Source organism: Poecilia reticulata, chromosome 15 (genome assembly GCF_904066995.2).
Source record: "Poecilia reticulata chromosome 15, P_reticulata-male-v2, whole genome shotgun sequence".
NCBI classification, from domain to species: domain Eukaryota; kingdom Metazoa; phylum Chordata; class Actinopteri; order Cyprinodontiformes; family Poeciliidae; genus Poecilia; species Poecilia reticulata.
The window spans coordinates 29,096,554-29,115,949 of NC_088844.1; the positions used below are offsets into that span (position 1 = coordinate 29,096,554).

At 40.2% G+C, this 19,396-nt stretch overlaps 1 protein-coding gene across 1 annotated transcript in view; it reads left to right on the forward strand.

Annotated features, from left to right (window-relative positions):
- The first annotated feature begins 6,631 nt into the window (after positions 1 to 6,631).
- The window catches only part of plpp4 (phospholipid phosphatase 4), a 54,641-nt gene continuing 41,876 nt past the window's right edge, over positions 6,632 to 19,396 (forward strand). The window contains exon 1 of the mRNA XM_008430096.3: positions 6,632 to 7,088. Within this exon, the coding sequence (XP_008428318.1) occupies positions 7,000 to 7,088 (89 nt within the window). The 5' untranslated portion in view covers positions 6,632 to 6,999. The remainder of the gene's footprint in view (positions 7,089 to 19,396) is intronic.

Consider the following 19,396-nt stretch of genomic DNA (forward strand, 5'->3'; position numbering starts at 1 on the left):
TTGTTTTAAGACAATTTGTTGAGAACTTTAGGTTGAGGAGAATAAAAAGCAAAACTAATTTTAAATTACTAGTTTAAAGGTTATTCAGAGCAGATTATGATTTGATTCCATCTTTAACCAAAAGCTAAAATTAGTTCAATCTGGAGAGACTCAGACAGACAAAAGGGAACAATTAAAAGATTTAATGACAGGAATGAATAACAGTTCTTTGGCGCTCGGACCCCGGCAGCTAATTTGAGCTGTGATTTGATGTGAACTCGATGAACATCCCGATAACTGATTAGGGATGCTCTCCCCCGGGGCCCGACACTGGTGGTGGTGGTGGTCGGGAAAGGGTGCCATCCTAGAGCCAAAGGATGTGGGTGGAGAAGGGGAGGTGGTGGGTTGAACGCAGCTGGGAAGCAGCTGACGGCTTGGATGTGGATCCTTTTACGCAGAGCCTGGTTGCTGATTGAACGCACCGGGTGAGGTCCAGCGCTGAGGTCGGAGATGAGCATGACGTCGATGGGCGAACGAAGGGGGTGGAGTCTTCCAGCTTGAACTTTCGCTAAAGCTCCATATCTCAGACTGTAAATTAACTACTGGACCAATTAATCTCGTCAGGTTACATTTGTCAATATTTATGATTTCTTCAGCATTGTAAAATGTGAAAACGTGCATCTGGGTGCAATAATGATTGTAGAATAGTCTGACAATTATTCAAGAACAATTGTAATATATTGCTGCTGTCAGACAGAGAGCTGGCATCTCCTTGTATAAGATTTCAGAACATGGAGGAAAACATCTGACTGGCAGCAGATCATGTCACTTCCTCAGACTGCAGGTTTCACAATGCATTTTAAAGATACTGAGTCCCTTAACTTTTCTGTATTTTATCAAATTTCAACAGCAAACCCTGATGTATGAAAATACTTCAATAACAATGTTGGGTTAATTATATGTGATCTGCAGAACTGGTGGAATTAAAATGTTTGTGCTTCCTTTCTGATTATGTTTTTGAATTCATTGCTTCTTATATTTGTCTTCTTTACAATATGTGCTGTTCATTCTTGCATTATTTATTTAGCTTGTTGTATAACGTTACTGTGAAATGGCCCTGCATTCACAATACAATTTACTACTACTACCATTTTGAGGGGTTTTATGTGGCAAACCATGACAGAGAAACATGAACGTTGTGGCAACCATTCAGATTCATCCCTTCAACTGTCAGCAATAAATAATCCACACCAACCAACTGTAATCAGGAGACATGAATAAATGAGCTCATATGTACAGAGGGGTGAAAATAAGCTGCTGTAAGTAACAAAAACATTAAGTATAAAAATAGGCAACCCAATATTAGTTTTCTATTCTTAAATTCTCATTGTAAAAAGTTCTTTACTGTTATTTCAGTTATTAAGTAAAACTCCACATACAACCGCTAGGAGGCGCCTGTCGCTTTGGTGGCAGAGAAGGTTAGGAACACAGAAGAAGAATGAAACTTCCTGTTAGATGCTAATGGAAGCTCAACGTGTGTCTCATCCTTTCTGTATCAGGTCAGTAAAAATGTATTTTGATGCATGAATATTGGTATCGTTTAAGAGCTGAAGAGATTTTTTAATCAACTAGTGAATCACGTTATGCAGTTTATGATTGGTATTATGTAGAAAACGGCATATTTCAGACTCAACAGGAACACTGGATTTACTTTGAACTTGTTGTATTTTGAACTTTTTGAAAAGATTCTCACACAAAAGACATTATTATGGTGTATTTATTTGTAAAATTTACATTATAAGTTACTGCAAAAGCAGAGAAAACATTGTTGACATTTGGTTACTAAGTAATGGCTACCTATGTGTGAAGCCTAGTAAAGAGACACGGCATTAAAGAGACATTACACATTTTTCAGTTTAGTAGTTTTTTTTTCTTTCTGTAAGACATAAAATACTGACATTCTGTGAAAACAATGGATTCAGGTAAACACTAAAATGCTTAAGTACTAAAGTGTATCTTATTTGTGCAGAATAAAAGTTGTAAAAGCTATTTTAATAGTTAAAAGCAAGTTATTTTTACAGCTAAAATAGAAATGGTTTGAGAAAAAGGGACAAGGTGTTTGAGTTAACGCACTAGTCAAAAATGAGTGGTTTAGACCAGTGTTTTTCAACCACTGTTAGTGTGCCGTGGAAATTATTCAATTTCACTACGGTACCATATTTTCCGGACTAAAAGCTGCTACTTTTTTCCTAAGCTTTGAACCATGCGGATTGTAGCCCGGTGTGGCTTTTCTGTGGATTTTTCTTCAACCACCAGGGGGCTCTCTAGCAGGAAGTGAATCATTAGAAGTCAAAATTGTAAATCAAAGAAGAACGGCTAATTTTAATTTAGAACAACCACATGCTAGCAGCAGGCACGACAGAGAAACGTTTTCAAACTCATATCATGCAGCTTTTAAGTTGAGGGCTGTCGATCTGACACTACAGGAGGGAAATAGAGCCGCTGCATTTAAGCTCGGTGTGAACGAAACCATGGTTCGGCTTTGGAGACGGAGTGCTGAGTCCTTACAGCAGATTTATTAGGACGCAGCCCTCTGCTGGGTCCTAATGGAAAACCGAGAGCAGCTTCCAGTTTTTGTTTTTGTTTTGTTCTTTTTAATTGAGGGTGCTAGTATGGTGCGCTCTATAGTCCGAAAAATACGGTAATTGGTTTTAAAAGATTTTTTGAAAATGAATTGTCTGCAAATAATGCCATCTTCGAGTATCTGCTGTAGTAGTAGCAGCGGCGTAATCATGTAGTGTTCTTACCACTAGATGGCAGTAGGTACACAGCATTTTACATTAAAACAAGAGAATTAGTGATGCACGAATGTTACAGGTAGCGGTGAGAGCATTGAATCTAGCAAGACTGTGATGGAAAAGACAGTGAAGCTCAGCAGTAACATGGGTCCATTTCCCACAACATATCTGTGTGAATTGAGCTTCTCTAGTCTGGCTTCTATAAAAACTAAAAACAGAGACCGAGATGTTGAGGAAGAGTTTTGTCTTTCTTCAATTTCTGCCAAGAAATCAGCTGTTTTCATCCAAACATGCACAGGTTTCACACCAGGTGGGTAAAATATACAGATATTGACATTTTGTTCATGCAACTCTTCATATTGTAACAGTGAATATGAAGTGAAATGTTTCCCAAATATTATTGCTTCTTTCAGAATAAGAATTATTTTCTGTATTCTGGCTATAAGATGCTTGTGGATTAGTTTGTAAAACACTTTGAAGTTTTTTACTTCTTTAAATTTAACACCACAGTGTTGTTGCACTGTTCAGGGGTATTTTTAAAGTGGACGTGTTAAGTGCAATTTGAAATAAGAAATATAAAATGTGATAATACATTTTTGTGTTTATTTGATTCCTATTCAAGAGACTTTGATAAGAATGACTATATATAGGCGGCTACAGAGTATCTTTATTTCCATTTTTAGTTCGTGGTGTGCCTCGGGATTTTTTCAATTAAAACGGTGTACCTTGACTCAAAAATGGTTGAAAAACACTGGTTTAGAGAAATAAAAGCTGTGTGAGCAGGTGGAGGATGTTAAAAGAATAATTGTTTGGTTTAAAGGGATATTATAGGCATTTCAGATGCACTGAATCTAAGGAGCAGCTACTCAGTGATACCTGGACATGAAGTATTGTACATGTTCAATATGCAGAAGAAGAATGAATCTTCCTGTTTGATGCTAATGGAGGCGTGTTTCCTCTTTCCTGTGTCACAGCTTCACACTTTGAGAAAACACAATTACCACATTACACCTCAGTCCATCCGGGGTTGCCGGGTAACATATGCAGTTTAACCTCAGGATCGTGTTACGGCCCCAGAGCTTTGATGCAAAATATTCAACAAGAAATAGAGCAGAAAGCAGCAGACACAGCTTAGGAGGGAGAACAGATTCTGCTGGACTTTAGATTATTACCTAAAGATTCTGAATACGTATCATAGGTTTTATATTTTATTTGAAAAAAAATTAAAAATACATAAAAGGACGTTTGCAAGATGGAGCAAGAAGCCACAAACCTGGTAGAAATGATTTCATACCTGACAAACATACAGCCTTGAAAATCTTTAAAAGTGAATCATAAATTCTCAAAGAATAAAAGAATAAATAACACATGAATTACAGTTTGTTCTGTTTAAGCTGTGGATTGCATTGATTTAGTAACATTAACTCATCTCTGCTTCGTGGCCAGATCTCATTCATCCAGATTTCTGGTGTTCAGTGATTAGATTTGTTCAGCAGCATCAATATTTCATCTTCTTTAGTGGATCTGTACGTGAGAATATTGCCTTGGTCCTGAAACATCTTTTTATTAAAACCATGATGTTTTTCTTGCTGAAACTAATCCCACTATAATGAACAATGATGTGAACCGAACCTTAAAGCTTCTGAAGAGTCGGGATGGTTCCTCTGCGCCGCGGTGAGTCACTCTGATCAAACTAATACCAGTGCATGGAGGCCATTAGACAAACTTGGTACATTTGTGATGCTGAAGGGCTTTTCTTTGTCAGAGTGCAGCATATATCTAACCTGGCAGAATAAACAGAACCTCGGGGAATGTGACTCACAATCACCGCTGCAGAAAAGAACAAAGAAAGAAATGCCTCTGCTGCGCCGCTCCTGTAATTGTTTCTGCCATCCCGTGCTGATGCTCAGGGGGTCTGACCAGACTGAATCATCTTATTGGTGACTGATGTGAGGCCTGAAGACTAAGCCGTGTGGATGGCTGCTAATAAACACGCCACACTCCCTAAAAGCCCAAATTCTGATGGTTGGAAGAAGAGAGCTTTGAAGTTGGAGTTCACCTCCCAGCCCATCATCGCTTCACGTCTCCTCTTGTTCTGCTGTGTTCTTGTTAGGAAGCAGAGCAGACTTCAGGCACATTTAACGTTTGTCTGCGTGAAACAAAGAAAAAGATCAAAATCTCTTCTGCATGTGTGTGTTGGTGCATTAATCTTAGTGTTGCTGTGATGCCTTGTTAGCAAGAATACAGAGTTTCCAAACTGTGTCAGTTTTCTGCTTGTCAGGTCTCTGACCCAGAAAGGAGAGAGGGAAGTTTCTGGGTCAGGAGTTTTTCCCACCTCAGCCACACACACACACACACACACACACACACACACACACACACACACACACACACACACACACACACACACACACACTGACAGAAGCCTGCATTTGACTGGCAGCTAAAGTGAGAAGGTCAGTTTAAGAGTGGATGAAATATTCACGTGTCTGAGGATCTGGACAGGTTCTGTTGCTCCCTGCGCTCATTCGTCTCAGTCAGGCCGATCGGACCCTGAGGAACTCCTCGCCTCGCCGTGGACCGGATGCGCTGGGTGGGGCTGGCAGCTGGACTCCTCTCTCATGTCCAGCTGTAATCCTTTGTGTCAGGCTGCTGGCCACCTGAGCCCGAAAACAAGCCTTGATTGATTCCTCCTGGTCATCACCACCCACTGGGCCGGCGCCGCTGAAGATCTCTGCTTTATCTCTGCTTCACTTAGTTTGATTCATTATTAATGAGGGGATGATATTAACCAGATGTGTCTCTTTAATACAGACGTAAACCTTGTTCCTCAAAGTGCTGCTTGGTTATTCATGTTTCTCTGAGAAGTTTACAACCTCTCGTTAAAAATGTCATATTTTTTTAATGATATTAATGGTTTATTTGAATGGTTCGTTTTTCATTTAGAAATAATTGTACAACATAAATTTGCTGTGGACTTAAATAATGTTAATGTTGCTCCATTTTTCCCGTCAGGAAGCTCCTCAGTGTTTCAGGTCTCTGTCATTTTGTTGTAGTTTTTCCTCCTCAGTCTCCAGTTCAGATTAATTTGACTTGTTTTAGGGAAAACCAATCATTCACTTTAGTAAGAACTTTTTGTGTTGTGATAGTTTTTCTGTCATTTCCCCTCAGTTCACACTTCTGTGACTTGTCCTCTTTCAGTTTCCATTTCACTGAGCAGTTTGAAGTCTATTAGTTTCCTTCCTCTCCATGGTTTCTGGTTCTGAGTTTGTTTTATTTTTTCTATTTGTCTCGGTTTTGTTGCTCATTTAAAACATTTTCTGTTTCAACTCTTCTTATTTGTCTCACTGCAGAAGTCGTGGTCGTTTCTGACCACTTTCACTCAAACAGTTGAGTTCTCTAAAGAAGATTATTTAGAAGATTTGGATTTTGAGCATGTTGTACACTTTGTTGACATGGTTGTGTTTTGGACCTCGGGTCGTTCCAGAAGTGTAATACCTGCTGACATGAAGAAACAAGACGCTCTAATGAAAGATAATTAGATTTAAAACTTGTCATTCTGAATTAAATAAATCTAAACAATAAGTTCCAACTTGTGTTTCCAAATTTTGTTTTTTAAAAATATTGTTTCATTATTGCTGTCATATGAGACCAAAATTGATCAGACGTTCAATTCCATAATGATTGAATGTAAGTCAGTTGAAGTTTGAAACTTGTGTTCTTCTGGTCCTTCAAAGTAAAGCAAGAAATGCAAAGAGAGAGAGAGAGAAAGAGAGAGACAGAGAGAGAGAGAAAGAGAGAGAGAGAGAGAGAGATAAAGAGAGAGAGAGAGAGAGAGAGAGAGAGGCGTGACGCTCAGTCTCCCGTTACTCCCCAGTCTTCCTTCACTCCCTCTCAGTTTCATCCAACACCTGAACCGATTCCCATATTTCCTGATATCTTGCGCTCCCAACACTCCAACATCACGGAAAGCAGCTCAAGGAGCTGGCAGCCAGTAACAGAGTCATACTACCGCAAACCGCAGAGGAGCCCGAGGCTGAAGGAGGGACAGCAGCTTCAGGTGACCGAACGGAATGGAGACGCGCGGAGTGCGTGATTAGGAAGCGTCGCCTCTGGGAGTTCTGGTTCCACGGATTATAAAAGTGAAGAACCCGCAGCGCTGACTGGGTCTGCCTTTGGTCGTTTCACTCAACGGATTTCTTTCCGTTCCTCCTCAAACACCATGAATGTTTCGCCCACAGAGCGGAGGAAAGACATGCGGCAGCTGGCTTTGGAGATCGGGATCCGAGTTCTGCTCTTCGGAGTTTTTGTGTGAGTAAAATCCTCGAGCAGCTGAGTTTCCTGTTCCCTCTAACAAAAACAGACCTGATTAAATAGATGTTCTGTATGATTTCAACTCTGACATTCAGATCGGTCAGGAGGGTTTTGGGTCAGTTCAGCACCATGGACGGATCCGCAGCGCAGCAGCTGGCGGCGCGTTAACAGGTTGCACCAAAAAAAAAAAAAGTCAGCGTTTTATTCTCCGACATGAACAGATCTGATGGCATTTACTTAAAAAACCTCATTTATTAGTTTTTGTATTTTGTTGGCAAGAGGTTAGATCGGTTCATAACTGATCGCTTCAGCTCGCATGATGCAGTGAATGTAGGATTCATGTCAGGGAGGCGCAACCTTTGAAAATGATAAATTATTACATTTTTATTGCCTGGAGGGATCTGGTCCGTTTTTATCAGGTTTGTTTTCCGGGTTTCTTTTTTTAATGATTCATCTTAAATTTGTTTCAGTTCAATTCAACTGAGTTCAGTTCATTGGCATTGATTTTATTTCAAAATGCTAGTTTCACTATAAATACACTCTCAAGTTGAAATTCGGTATGTAAGTATGACAAAATAAATCCAATGGAGTTTATTCATATCAAGACATTCAATAGCAAAAGATATTTTTTTGCCTTATAAACTGATAGCACACAATGTAAAACATTTAAAATCAATAAATTAAAGACTAATGTGAAGCGTATAATTCATAAAGTGCTGTAGTTTACAGTGCAGCTGTCAGTAAATCAGAAATGTGTCCAAGTTTCTTCTTTCGTCTGATTGTGCAGTTTGACTGATCAAAGTCTTCACACCTGGTTTTTTCTTCATTGAAGCATCTGAACGCGTCTCCTAGGAGACAAACGTCGATATTTCCTGATGTTTGGGATCCTGGGCTGTTTTAGGAATCGGTCTAATTGAAGATACCAACCTGAAGGAAATGTGCTGTCCTGTGAAGTAAATAGTTTCTAAACTTTTCTAGACTTGGGATGGTCATTGGGTTCACTGATACATCCTTTGTTAATCTTTGGGGCAAACAAACAGATAACCCCATGTTAGGGCTGCTGCCTGGCAGTAAGGAGGTCATGGGTTCCAATCCCAGTCAGTCTGGATGTCGTCCCTGTGCATGCAGTTATTCTCTGTAGGGAACATGGCTCTGCTACCTGGGTGTGAGTGAGCATTAGCATAATTACATTTTTCCTTTACTGCTCCTTCATGGACTTCCAATTTGTCCTCAGTTCCTCCCTCCTGTTTATCGATGCCTGGAGACGACCAGCAGTCCCTCTGCTATGATTAGAGGAAAGGAAGCCAGTCGTTTGTCTGAGGGAACCAATGACTTTACAGCAGCTCCACCTCCTGATTAAGCATGTGGAGACAGTAGAGAGAAATGCCTCTCAGAGGACAGATGAGGCAGAAATACTTTTTTTTATTTCTCAGGAAAGCAAATTGTTCAAGGTTGCAGAATTTAGCTGTTCTGGCTGCATTGCTCTTCTACATGCTCATTAATATTCAGCATTAGCTAGTTGCTCTGTCAGTGTCACGCAGTCCAGATGAGTTTCCTGGTGAACCTTCAGAGTGTGGAACAGAATCAGGTCCAGACCGAAGGAAGCAGTGAAGATTCTGGTTTAGGGTTTTGTTTGTGGGTCTGAGCCGGTGAGATTTACAATTATTGGAGCTTCTCTTTGTTTTATGGATCAGAACTCAGGGTCACATGAAGAGTATTTTTTCTCTGGCTCCATCATAAACACAGAGATGCATCCTGCCACAAAAGCTCCAGTCACAACGACCTTGATCAGAATAACCAAGAGATTTTATTTCTTTTTCTACAGACGAAGCAAACGGAGGCTTATCTGCTTCTTCTCTTTATGATCAAATAAACATGTCCCATTTTACACAACTATAAAATATATCTGGCATGTTTTTCTTATTTATATTTACTTCTTTAATTTATGCCTTTTGGGGTTTTTTTTCTGGCCAGCAGCGACTGAAGCTGGATCCTCTCAGATGTGAGGCTGACGCTGTGTGGATGTGAGAAGTGACAGACTGCGTTCTTGACTCTCGTCACAAACTGTTGTACATGCAGGATAATTGGGGTGAGATGGTGTCGTTTTCTTCAGAACAGGATTTAAGACCCACAGCTGCCATGTAGGTCAGTTTGACGTCAAAGACGAAAAACTACTGAGAAGCTTCATGTTTTTTTTTTACTACGCCTTGAAAAAATATTTATGGTCTTTGTCCACTTTGATCTGGCACAACTGGATTTAAGCTGTTACTTTGACTAAGCCATACATATGAATTTGTGCTTTATGTTTAAGTCGCTGAAAGTTTGAACCTGGTCTCAGGTTTAGACGTGAAAATGTGTCTCAATGTGAACATCTTTTCATTTTCCACTTTTTTCAGTTTTCAGGAATATTTTTAAGTGAAGCTTGAGACAAACTGCAGACTTGACTTCTGTTGGATTTCTTTCAGCAAAAGCTTTCTCCCATCAAAGCCAGCGTTGTGGAGTGCAGGACTTATAATTACATTTAACCAAATTATTTCACCTGTGCAGCTCAATTAAGCCCCTCCTTAAAAACTTCTCTTTTTTAAACATTGCCTCCTGCAGTTTTATAATTTAGGTTTTTATTAGTTTGTCACATGGCTGCACAGTGGCGCAGTTGGTAGAGCTGTTGCCTTGCAGCAAGAAGGTTCTGGGTTCGATTCCCGGCCTGGGGTCTTTCTGCATGGAGTTTGCATGTTCTCCCTGTGCATGGTGGGTTTTCTCCAGGTACTCCGGTTTCCTCCCACAGTCCAAAAAAACATGACTGTCAGGTTAATTGGCCTCTCTAAATTGTCCCTAGGTGTGAGTGTGTGTGTGTGCATGGTTGTGTGTCTTTGTGTTGCCCTGCGACAGACTGGCGACCTGTCCAGGTGACCCCACCTCTCGCCTGGAACGTTAGCTGGAGAGGCACCAACAACCCTCCCGACCCCACTGAGGGACAAGGGTGCAAGAAAATGGATGGATTAGTTTGTCACATAAACTGAAAAAATAAAATGAAAAATGTAAAAGATTCAGAGGTCATGGTTACATTTGCGTCTCTGCAGCTTCATTGGTTTTTATCTCCCAGAAGGATTTTAATTTCAGTGTGACAGATGCGCTTAATGCCCTGACACATCGCTCCAATGTGTGAACATCTACCAAAGCATGCTTGAAATTGAATAACTTCTCTTCTAGTTTAGGAGATCATCTTTTATTCAGAGACCACTCTTGCAAGTTGCTGTAATTTTCTCAGTGCCTGGTTTTGATTAAACAGTTCAGGATCTTAACAGATACTTGTCTGCATGCTTAGTTCTGCTCAGACACAAAGAGCACAGGAAGAGAGCCAATGTTTTATTTCCTCTAGCAACAGTTAGCTTATGTTTAAAAGAGAGCCACTGCTCTTACTTTGAAAAGCAGCTGGTGGGTTCTCCACCGGACAGGATGTGCTGAGATTAACTCTGGTGGAGTTTGTGGCTTCAGGTTGACCAGGAACACATCGGACTGGAGCTGGACGCTCAGGAAGTCCTGGATCTAAAGCATTTAAACCAAAAGGTGAAATGTAAACGAAATCAGATCTTTGATATTTAACAATGTCAAAGGCAAAGAAGAAAAGGATTGTGAGGCTGATGCAAGACGAAATGAAAAAATCTCTTCTTGGCTGGAGATCGTTCTGCTCCTGTTGGTGTTTGTGTAAATGAGATCATCTGCTCAGAGCTGGGTTTTCCACTTGGTTCCCACAGGTACAGAGTTTCACTATGTAGCCATTTAAGCTAATTTCATATAAAGTCACTGACAAATATAGAAGCATGCTGCCTTTCATGGTCATTGGGCAACAATAACAGCAGGTTGTTTTTGTAGTTTTAGTCCAAGAGCGGATTCAGAGAAAATAGACCCTATAATCACTCTGTTGTGTTTCTAAAAGCTTCTTGATTGACTGACTGGCTGGAGGAAACAAACTGCTCCTCCACGTAACGAACAAAGCAAAACAGGATCCATGTTGCGCCAACAGAAAAGCTTTGATCGATTATTTTATTTTTAAAAATGACAGTGGTAAAGAAAAGAATTTGTTGCTTGCATGTAATGTACAGCATGTGAAATGTGATAAGATTATGTTGCCATAAGAGTGATGATTAAGGTTATTAGCAGGTAAAATGGGTTTATTGATGTTTATTTCTGTGCATATGATGCGGTGATGAATATTAGCAGCAGCTCTCGGATTCGGTCCAATGCGATGGCAAACCTTTGTTCAGATTCGTGAGTGTCAGTCTTTGGACTCTGTTGGTTTAAATAAAGGGAAGGATGAGATTTGGATTAGCTGAGCTGCTGCAGTGTCATCAGAGCTTTCTGCTTAATAAAACTAAAGAAAACTGCTAATAAGGGAGGATGTGATGTCGTCAGCGCGCGATGATAAATGTGATTTTTGGAGGGAGTAGCGGCTCTGGAAGAGTCTGATCATCCATCCTAGAGATGGGATTTCTGGCTCTTTGAAGTTATAGATCTGTTTATTCCACAGACACTTAACTCATTTTTATCTTTATCTCTGTATTTATAGGAAACCAGCCTGGTGTGACTCATTTAATCAGGAGAATAATTAGTGGGAGGAATAATGGGGTAATACTCAGTTTAGAATCATTCAGACATAAATTTGCTGAGTTTAAATTGATCTAGAATATTGATCATGATTTAAATGAATATGTGTGGAGCACTGTCTACTGTCTGCTCTGCATTCATGCAGCTATCACTAGCTGCATTGTAGTTCATCATAAAAGTGTGCAAATTAAAATTACAAAAAATAAATTAGCTTAATGGAAACACAACAATTTTAAATATTGCTAATATTTTTTGTGCGATTTTTTTTTCAGCTGTAAGATTTACACACATTTGCAATGGAAACAGCTTCCTGGTTCCAGTTGATTTCCTTTGGTTTGGTGGAGTCATTCAGTGTTTCCACCCACCAGAGACTCACCTGACATGCAGTGTGTCCGTCCGGCCGTCCGTCCGGCCGGCCGGCCGCCCGCCTGCCTCATGTGACGGCAGCATGGACCTCTCAGATAAAACGCTGATATTTGCATATCAAGGAAGCACAGCATGAAAACTCTGCTGGACTCCAGCGAAGCAGAGGATGAGTTTGTGTTTGCATCTCTCAGAATCAAACGCTCCTCTCTGATCCGTCCAGTTATTTGCAGAAATACTTCAGCAGCACAGATACAGATGCAAGAATACACACAAAGAAGTAAGAAAAAGGTAAAACTGCTGCCATCCTCACTCTAATAAACACCTTCAGTTGAATTCATGCATAGATTCAATTCTTTAAATCTTTCCTGGAGGTTTTACCCACAGAGTTTTTCAAGAAATGGTTATTAAGTTGATGCCAACTGAATAAATCCATGTTTTCTGACATGTGGTGGTACTTAAAATAATTCCAGAGTTGCATAATGCACCATATGTCAGTCTAATAAACTATGCCAATCTAAGAAAAATATCGCTTCCACTTGTAAAAATAAGATCAGTTTTGATTAGATTATAGTAAAAACTGAAAAACTTGAGCTTTAAAAAAGTTTTTTCCACACAAGTTGAACATCAGCACAGAGCCAGAAATCTGTAGTCATTATTGTTACAGCAAACATTTCATCTGCAGCTAGATTAAAATCAATAAAGCTTATATTGCTTTATTTGCTCTTTTTACGTTGCAGAAGTAACTGTGATTAGACGTGAATTTGCTGTACATGCAGAAGCAGCTATCTGCTACATATTTGCACTCCTGCAGTCTCCCATGTGTTATACAGCTTCATAATTAAACCCCACTCTTTGCTTTGCCAGAGGAATTTTAATGTGGAGTACAGAATCGTCCCTCGGTAAGCAGCAGCATCTCATACCTCTGGAACGAACCATAAAACACAAAGGAACAGACAGACACACGGAGGCAGTGGGACGGTCTTCCAGAAGTGTCCAAAATTCATTTCCATAAAAAGAAACACTCAATTCAGGACGGTAAAAATGCTGCCGTTCAGGTGAAGTGATTGTTCAGGGACTGGAGAATGGAGACTGATGGCTGAATCGTACCCAGAAGTTTCAGACCCAGAAGTTTCACCTCAGCTGACTTTCATTCATGTCTCTTCAGTGTGAATCAGCACCAGGAGTGAGTCTGTTGTTTTCTGTGATAAAGACAATCCTTGTTGCCTGAATAGTTAGTTTTTCATTGTTAGTTTTTCTAAAGCATCAGTTGGAATCCAATCAAACCAAGCAAGAGAAAAATACTTCAAGATGAGCATTTACAACAGAAAATGATGTAAAATATGAGGGATTTGTGGAAGAAAATACATTTCTGCCAGTGGTTTATATTAAAGTCCATCCTTGGCAGTGATGTTCTGCTTGAGGGAAGAATCTGAGCAACATTGATAACTTTGATGCCGTCACCTCAGTCACATGAAATAAGTCCAGATTTTGCTATAATTTATTTATTTTTTTCTTGGGATTTGCTGCCTGACAGTTTAACCTCGAATTCCCCAAAAACATCTTTAGTCTTTGTGGTCTAATGTCAAAAAGTCTCATTTTAAAAACTGTAAAACGGAAAATGTTTGTAAATGATTTTATTTGCTGGAGTAAAGCAGGTTTAAGCCTCTGTGGTCTAAAAGTTGTTCTTAAAAACAAAGTAACTTATTTAATTTGATTGTTAAAACTTGGACCCAGTTTATAATTCCAACAAGGAAATGATCCCAAACGCACTTTAAAACAGGGATCCCCAAACGTTTTCCTGTGAAGGCCACATAACTTTTCCCTTCTCTATTGGGGGGCCGGAGTCAGTTTTGTTGACGGGAAGGGGAGGGGGTTATTGCAGCAAAGTAACTTTAACATCTGAATTCCTCATATGTTAACATAAAGGCTCGTTTTGAAGTATAAGCTGCTACTTACAGGCTTTGAAGAATTCGACCTTGAAGGCGGCGTTCATAGCAGACACGTGTTCATCTGCTCTACCGCTAGCAAACAACCGTACTGATTAAATAACATAAAAGTCAAGCAGTTCCCTAAAAGTCCAACAGATGGCAGCAATGCGCCATGCAAAACAAAACACCCACAGTCCCCTGGTGGTTGAAGAAAAATCCACATATAACCCGGAAAATACAATATATGAAAAAAAATCTGAATGATCTCTGGTATTGTTCAGGGGGCCGGACCAAACGTGGAGGTGGGCCGGATCCGGCCCGCGGGCCGTAGTTTGGGGACCACTGCTTTAAAATGTTTTTGGATAAAACAGACACTGTTCAGCTCTGACCCTGTTGAAACTTCATTGATTTGTTTAAAGGGGAGGTCAGATATCCTGTCAGAAACTTTCTGCTCATTTCAGCGACTGTGGAACAAGTGGGCAACTTGTTTCACAGCAAGTTTCACAAAATGCTTCAGGCAACCTGCTGTGTAACAATTATTCAAATATTAGAGGTGTGGGTGATTGGATATGTTCTTGCCTTTAAATTCCCCTTTGGGGACAAATAAAGTTTCATAAACTGAATGAAGTTACAGAATAACCAAACTGTTCAAAAACATTTAGTTTATTTCTGGACTTGATCATTCTGAATCCTCCAGAACAATCGCAATATGTATGACAGATGAGTGGAAAGCATCAGATGACGCCTGTGGAGGAAAGATTAGCAGAAGGAACAAGCAGAGCTTCTCATGCCAGGAGGAATCCGTGACTGAAAGCTCTGAGCGGCTGACTGGAACGCCGGGAGCAGGGATTCCCCGACAGATCAGTCTGTCATCGCTCTGATGCTGCGGCGTTTCAATCCTCACTATCGTTTGATCGGCTCATTACGGCTGCTGTCCTTGCAGTCCGACCTCATCCTCTCTTTATTGCTCCATATGCATCACATTACACAGCCGTGGGCTTTCTTAAAGAAACCCAGCTGTTATCCTAATGCATACATTTATAATGTAATAAAACAGAATGCCTTCAGTGCCATTGCATGTTGTGCTACCCAATGAGGAGGCAACATGCTTTTACACCGACAGACGGTGAAACTCCAGTTTCTGGGGTTAGAGATGAAAAGATAAAATCTGCAAATGCTTGAGATTCTCTTTAAAAGCGCTTATAAGTTAATATTTTAATAATTCAAACACAAATGTATTTAAAATGAATAAACACAGACAGTGGAAGCAGTTAGCATCACCGTAAAGATAACAGCGGTTTTCCTTATTTCAGCCAATCGGTGCTAAAAGGGGGGAAAAATGGCTCCACTGGATTGGCTGCTTCCTGTCACCGTCACACAGCATTGGTCTCTGCAGGTTTAAAAATATACAGATGTGCTTTATAAAAACCTTCTGAAAATAATTTGAAGTAACACAAACTGTGAATATGTCGGGTGGTAATGTTTTTTTTTTTTTTTTTACGGAGCCCTTAATAAAGATATGTACATGAAAGACCTTTTTATAAATTCATCTCTTTTAGCCATTATATAATTTAACACAGAAAAGTTTTTAAAATACAAACAAAAATGTTTGGATGCATGTTTGTGATAGATCATGTTCACAAATAACAGTTTGTGAGAAAAACAATGAAATGCATCTATATCTACATCTATATATCTATGTCTATATCTATAAAAAAGTTAGATTGAACCTGTGGAGATGATCCATTCCAGAGGACAGAGAAATCAGTCATTATAATGTAGAGATCATTTGTTTTGAAGGATATGGTCTGAGTCAGCTCAGAAGAAAATCTGTGTGTGTGTGTGTGTGTGTGTGCGTGTGTGTGTGTGTGTGTGTGTGTGTGTGTGTGTGTGTGTGTGTGTGCGTGTGCGTGTGTGTGCGTGTGTGTTCAGCAGAGTCTCATTCATTTCCTCAACCCTCATCGGTCTTTGTGTGGGAAGCTCCAAATGACAGTAATGGAATAAATCTCAGGAAATACCTCAGGCTCAGACCAATAACCAATACAGGTTAATTATCAGAGGCGTGGCTGTGTGTGTGTGTGTGTGTGTGTGTGTGTGTGTGTGTGTGTGTGTGTGTGTGTGTGTGTGTGTGTGCGTGTGTGTGTGTGTGGAGGGGGGGCGTTATAGGGCGGGTTACTGCTTTTTCTGCAGTTTTAGAGTAAACAACTGTTGAAGGACTCAGAAGCTCAGCAGTGAAAGAAAAGACGACGATTGAAGGGACTAAATATATGAAACAGGAAATGGCTTTTAAAGAAAACAATCCGTCCAGGATCAAAAGACGCTGTCAGCATGTTCTCAACGCTGCTGTGAATTGGAAGCAAACGAGAAAAATTAGATTTCACTTCAGAACAGAAAATAATGAAATCCTGTTTTAAAAATCAAACCGACCACAAAACGATTCATTATTTATAGGCTGGACATTTTCACATGTGAGAACGAAACATGTCCCTTCCTGCAGCTCAACATGGAAATTCAGAGGCAGAAATCACACACACACACACACACACACACACAGCCACGCCTCTGATAATTAACCTGTATTGGTTATTGGTCTGAGCCTGAGGTATTTCCTGAGATTTATTCCATTACTGTCATTTGGAGCTTCCCACACAAAGACCGATGAGGGTTGAGGAAATGAATGAGACTCTGCTGAACACACACGCACACACACGCACACGCACACACACACACACACACACACACACACACACACACACACACACACCTAGAACGTTTTCAGCCTCCTCTAAGCAGCAGGTTATTGTCCCAGAGGAAAAGCCTTCATCTTCCTCCCCGAGTCCCTCGGGGGCCCGGGTTCTGCTGTCAGACGCTCCATGGCGGTTTCTCTGAAGTCGGTGTACCGCAGGGCGGGAGCTCACTGCCTGACGCCACAAGGTGAACTCAGCAAATATTATCTTAAAGGTAGAAGGGTTTCATAGTGGCTGCTCAGGTTGGCTGTTTTCCTGCCTGGTGTCCTCCGCGACCTTTTCCGATTTAATGGAAGTGATTTGTAGAGCTTGACCTCCGACACTCCAGTCTTTGAATCTACAAACGCTTTAATACTTAAATATCACACAGATGTGTGTCTTCCCTAACACTAATTACAGAGCTGTGATTAGAGCTCATCTGAGGGACAGCTTGATTGAATTGTCCTTGACTGCAGCATGTAGAGAAGCTCTCCGCTTCCGCTGCTCTCATCGGCTAAACGCAGGCAGGCAGCGCTCCACTTTCCACAAGCTGATTAGAAACTCAACAAGTTTGAAGAACTTTTTGTTCACCTTTGTCATTTTGACTTTTCACAGCAGGAAACTCACTAATCAGCCTGATGATGGATCTGCTGATAAGCAGACAATCAGCAGGTACAGATGCTAATCAGAACTGACACTTTGTTAAATAACAACTTAAAAAAGCCATTTGATGTAACAGAGGCGTGGTTCATTAGCTGACCAGAGTGAAAGAGGCTCAGGTTTTACCCGTCAGTTGAGACGTTTCAGGCATTTAATCAGGAAATGTTTATTTTCTTTCTATGAGATCGTGAAGCAGATGCAACATTTTCTGGATTTACAACATGTTTACATATTTACCCAGTTAGATTTCAAATCATGCTGGTGAGGACAAGAGAAATCACATGCTAACATCACTTAGCTAAAGTGTAACTTAAAGAAAATGTTAGAAAGGTTAGTGTTCAACTTCAGATGCTTAAGTGAGAGAAAATCTTTAAACATGGATGTAGTTTCTAATTTGGATCAGATGTCTGACAGGACAGAGTCTCTGCTCAGTCCTGAGAGGCTGAAATCTAACATGATTCTTTCATGGATTTTTTTATAATACTTAATATGTTGTAGTCCTTTTGCAAAGCAATTACTGCAAATGATGTGAAAAATATATGTCATCTGGGTGACCAGCTCTAATTAGGGGTCAAATCCTCCAATCCGTCTGCAGGTCCTGCTGTGTGTACAGTGGATTCATGACCAGTAGCCAAAATGTAAGATTACTAGAGTCCCTTAGTATTAAACTGCCAACAGCTGTCTGCTCCAGAAATACCTGAACAAGCATTAATGAGCAGAGGCTAACATCCGCCATCTTTCTTTTCTCTGCCAATCAGCAGCAACAGCCCTCCTGGATTGGGTTTCAGCTTCCTGCTGAATATTTTTGATCTGCTTTACAATAAGTGAATCAGCTGTAACCTCCAGCAGCTGATTTCAGTAAGAGGAAGACGACGGATGAATGGATGAATGGTTGCCTTTTAGTCCAATTGCAAAGCAGACATAATGACTGAGTAGTAGGTAACACAAATAATGAATCTAATCCTTCTCTTTAGAATATCTTGTATTACTTTCCTTTATTAGTGGATAGAAGTCCAATTATCCCTGTAATTAAGTGACCTGCAGATAATTAACCCCAGAGTCGGCCTGAGGAAGAGGAGAATCAGAGAAACTATCAGGAAGCTGATAGACCACATAAGTCAAAGTCAAGGCCCGCGGGCCACATCCGGCCCGCAAATCAATTATCTATGGCCCCCTGAATGATATTTAATTACTATGAGAACCGGCCCGCAAGCCAGAGCCGCCCGCTCGTGTTTTGCCTGCAAACACTACATTTCCCATAATGCAACGGTAGCCCGCGAAGTGACTACAGCGCGCCCAAACGGCTTCATTATTCATCAGCTCAGAGCCTCACCCCGAACATTGATGAACTTGTACAAAAGATGAGACACCTCCAAGTATCAGGCTCAGCCTCAGACAAGTGAGCATCACAGAGCAGTAACGTATTTTCAGTTTATAAGTTTCAGTTAAATTTTTACATTTGTTTCTACAAGACGTGATTTTTCTTTGAATGAAGTATTGTTTTGTCTGTGTGCCATATATTTTTGTATTTTATTTTATTTTATTTATTTTTCAGTTGAATGGATTCAGGTAAAATTGCAGATAAGAGCCATGAGAAAGAATACAACTGATTTGATTTATTTTTTTACTTTACTATTTGAAAGCAGTGATCGGTAGGATCATAGAGCAGCACAGTAATGCATTTTCAGTTTATAATGCATGCACTTTGATTTATGCATTTATCTTGATATTAATAAGAAACATATTTTGTTTTTAAAAACAATTAAATTTGTTGCTGTTTGCCTCTTGAAAAATGTTTTCCCTTGAAGTTACTGACAGAGCCATAACAAAATATTGCTTTATTCATTTAATCGTTAATACACTCTGTTAGGTCTTGGTTCAATAGGCTATGTGCAATCATTTCAATATGTTTTAATAAACATTAAACCAGTCCGGCCCTCGGCTTGTAGCAAATTTGTCTTTTTGGCCCTCTGTGTATTTGACTTTGACATCCCTGTGATAGACCAACCTTTATAAACTC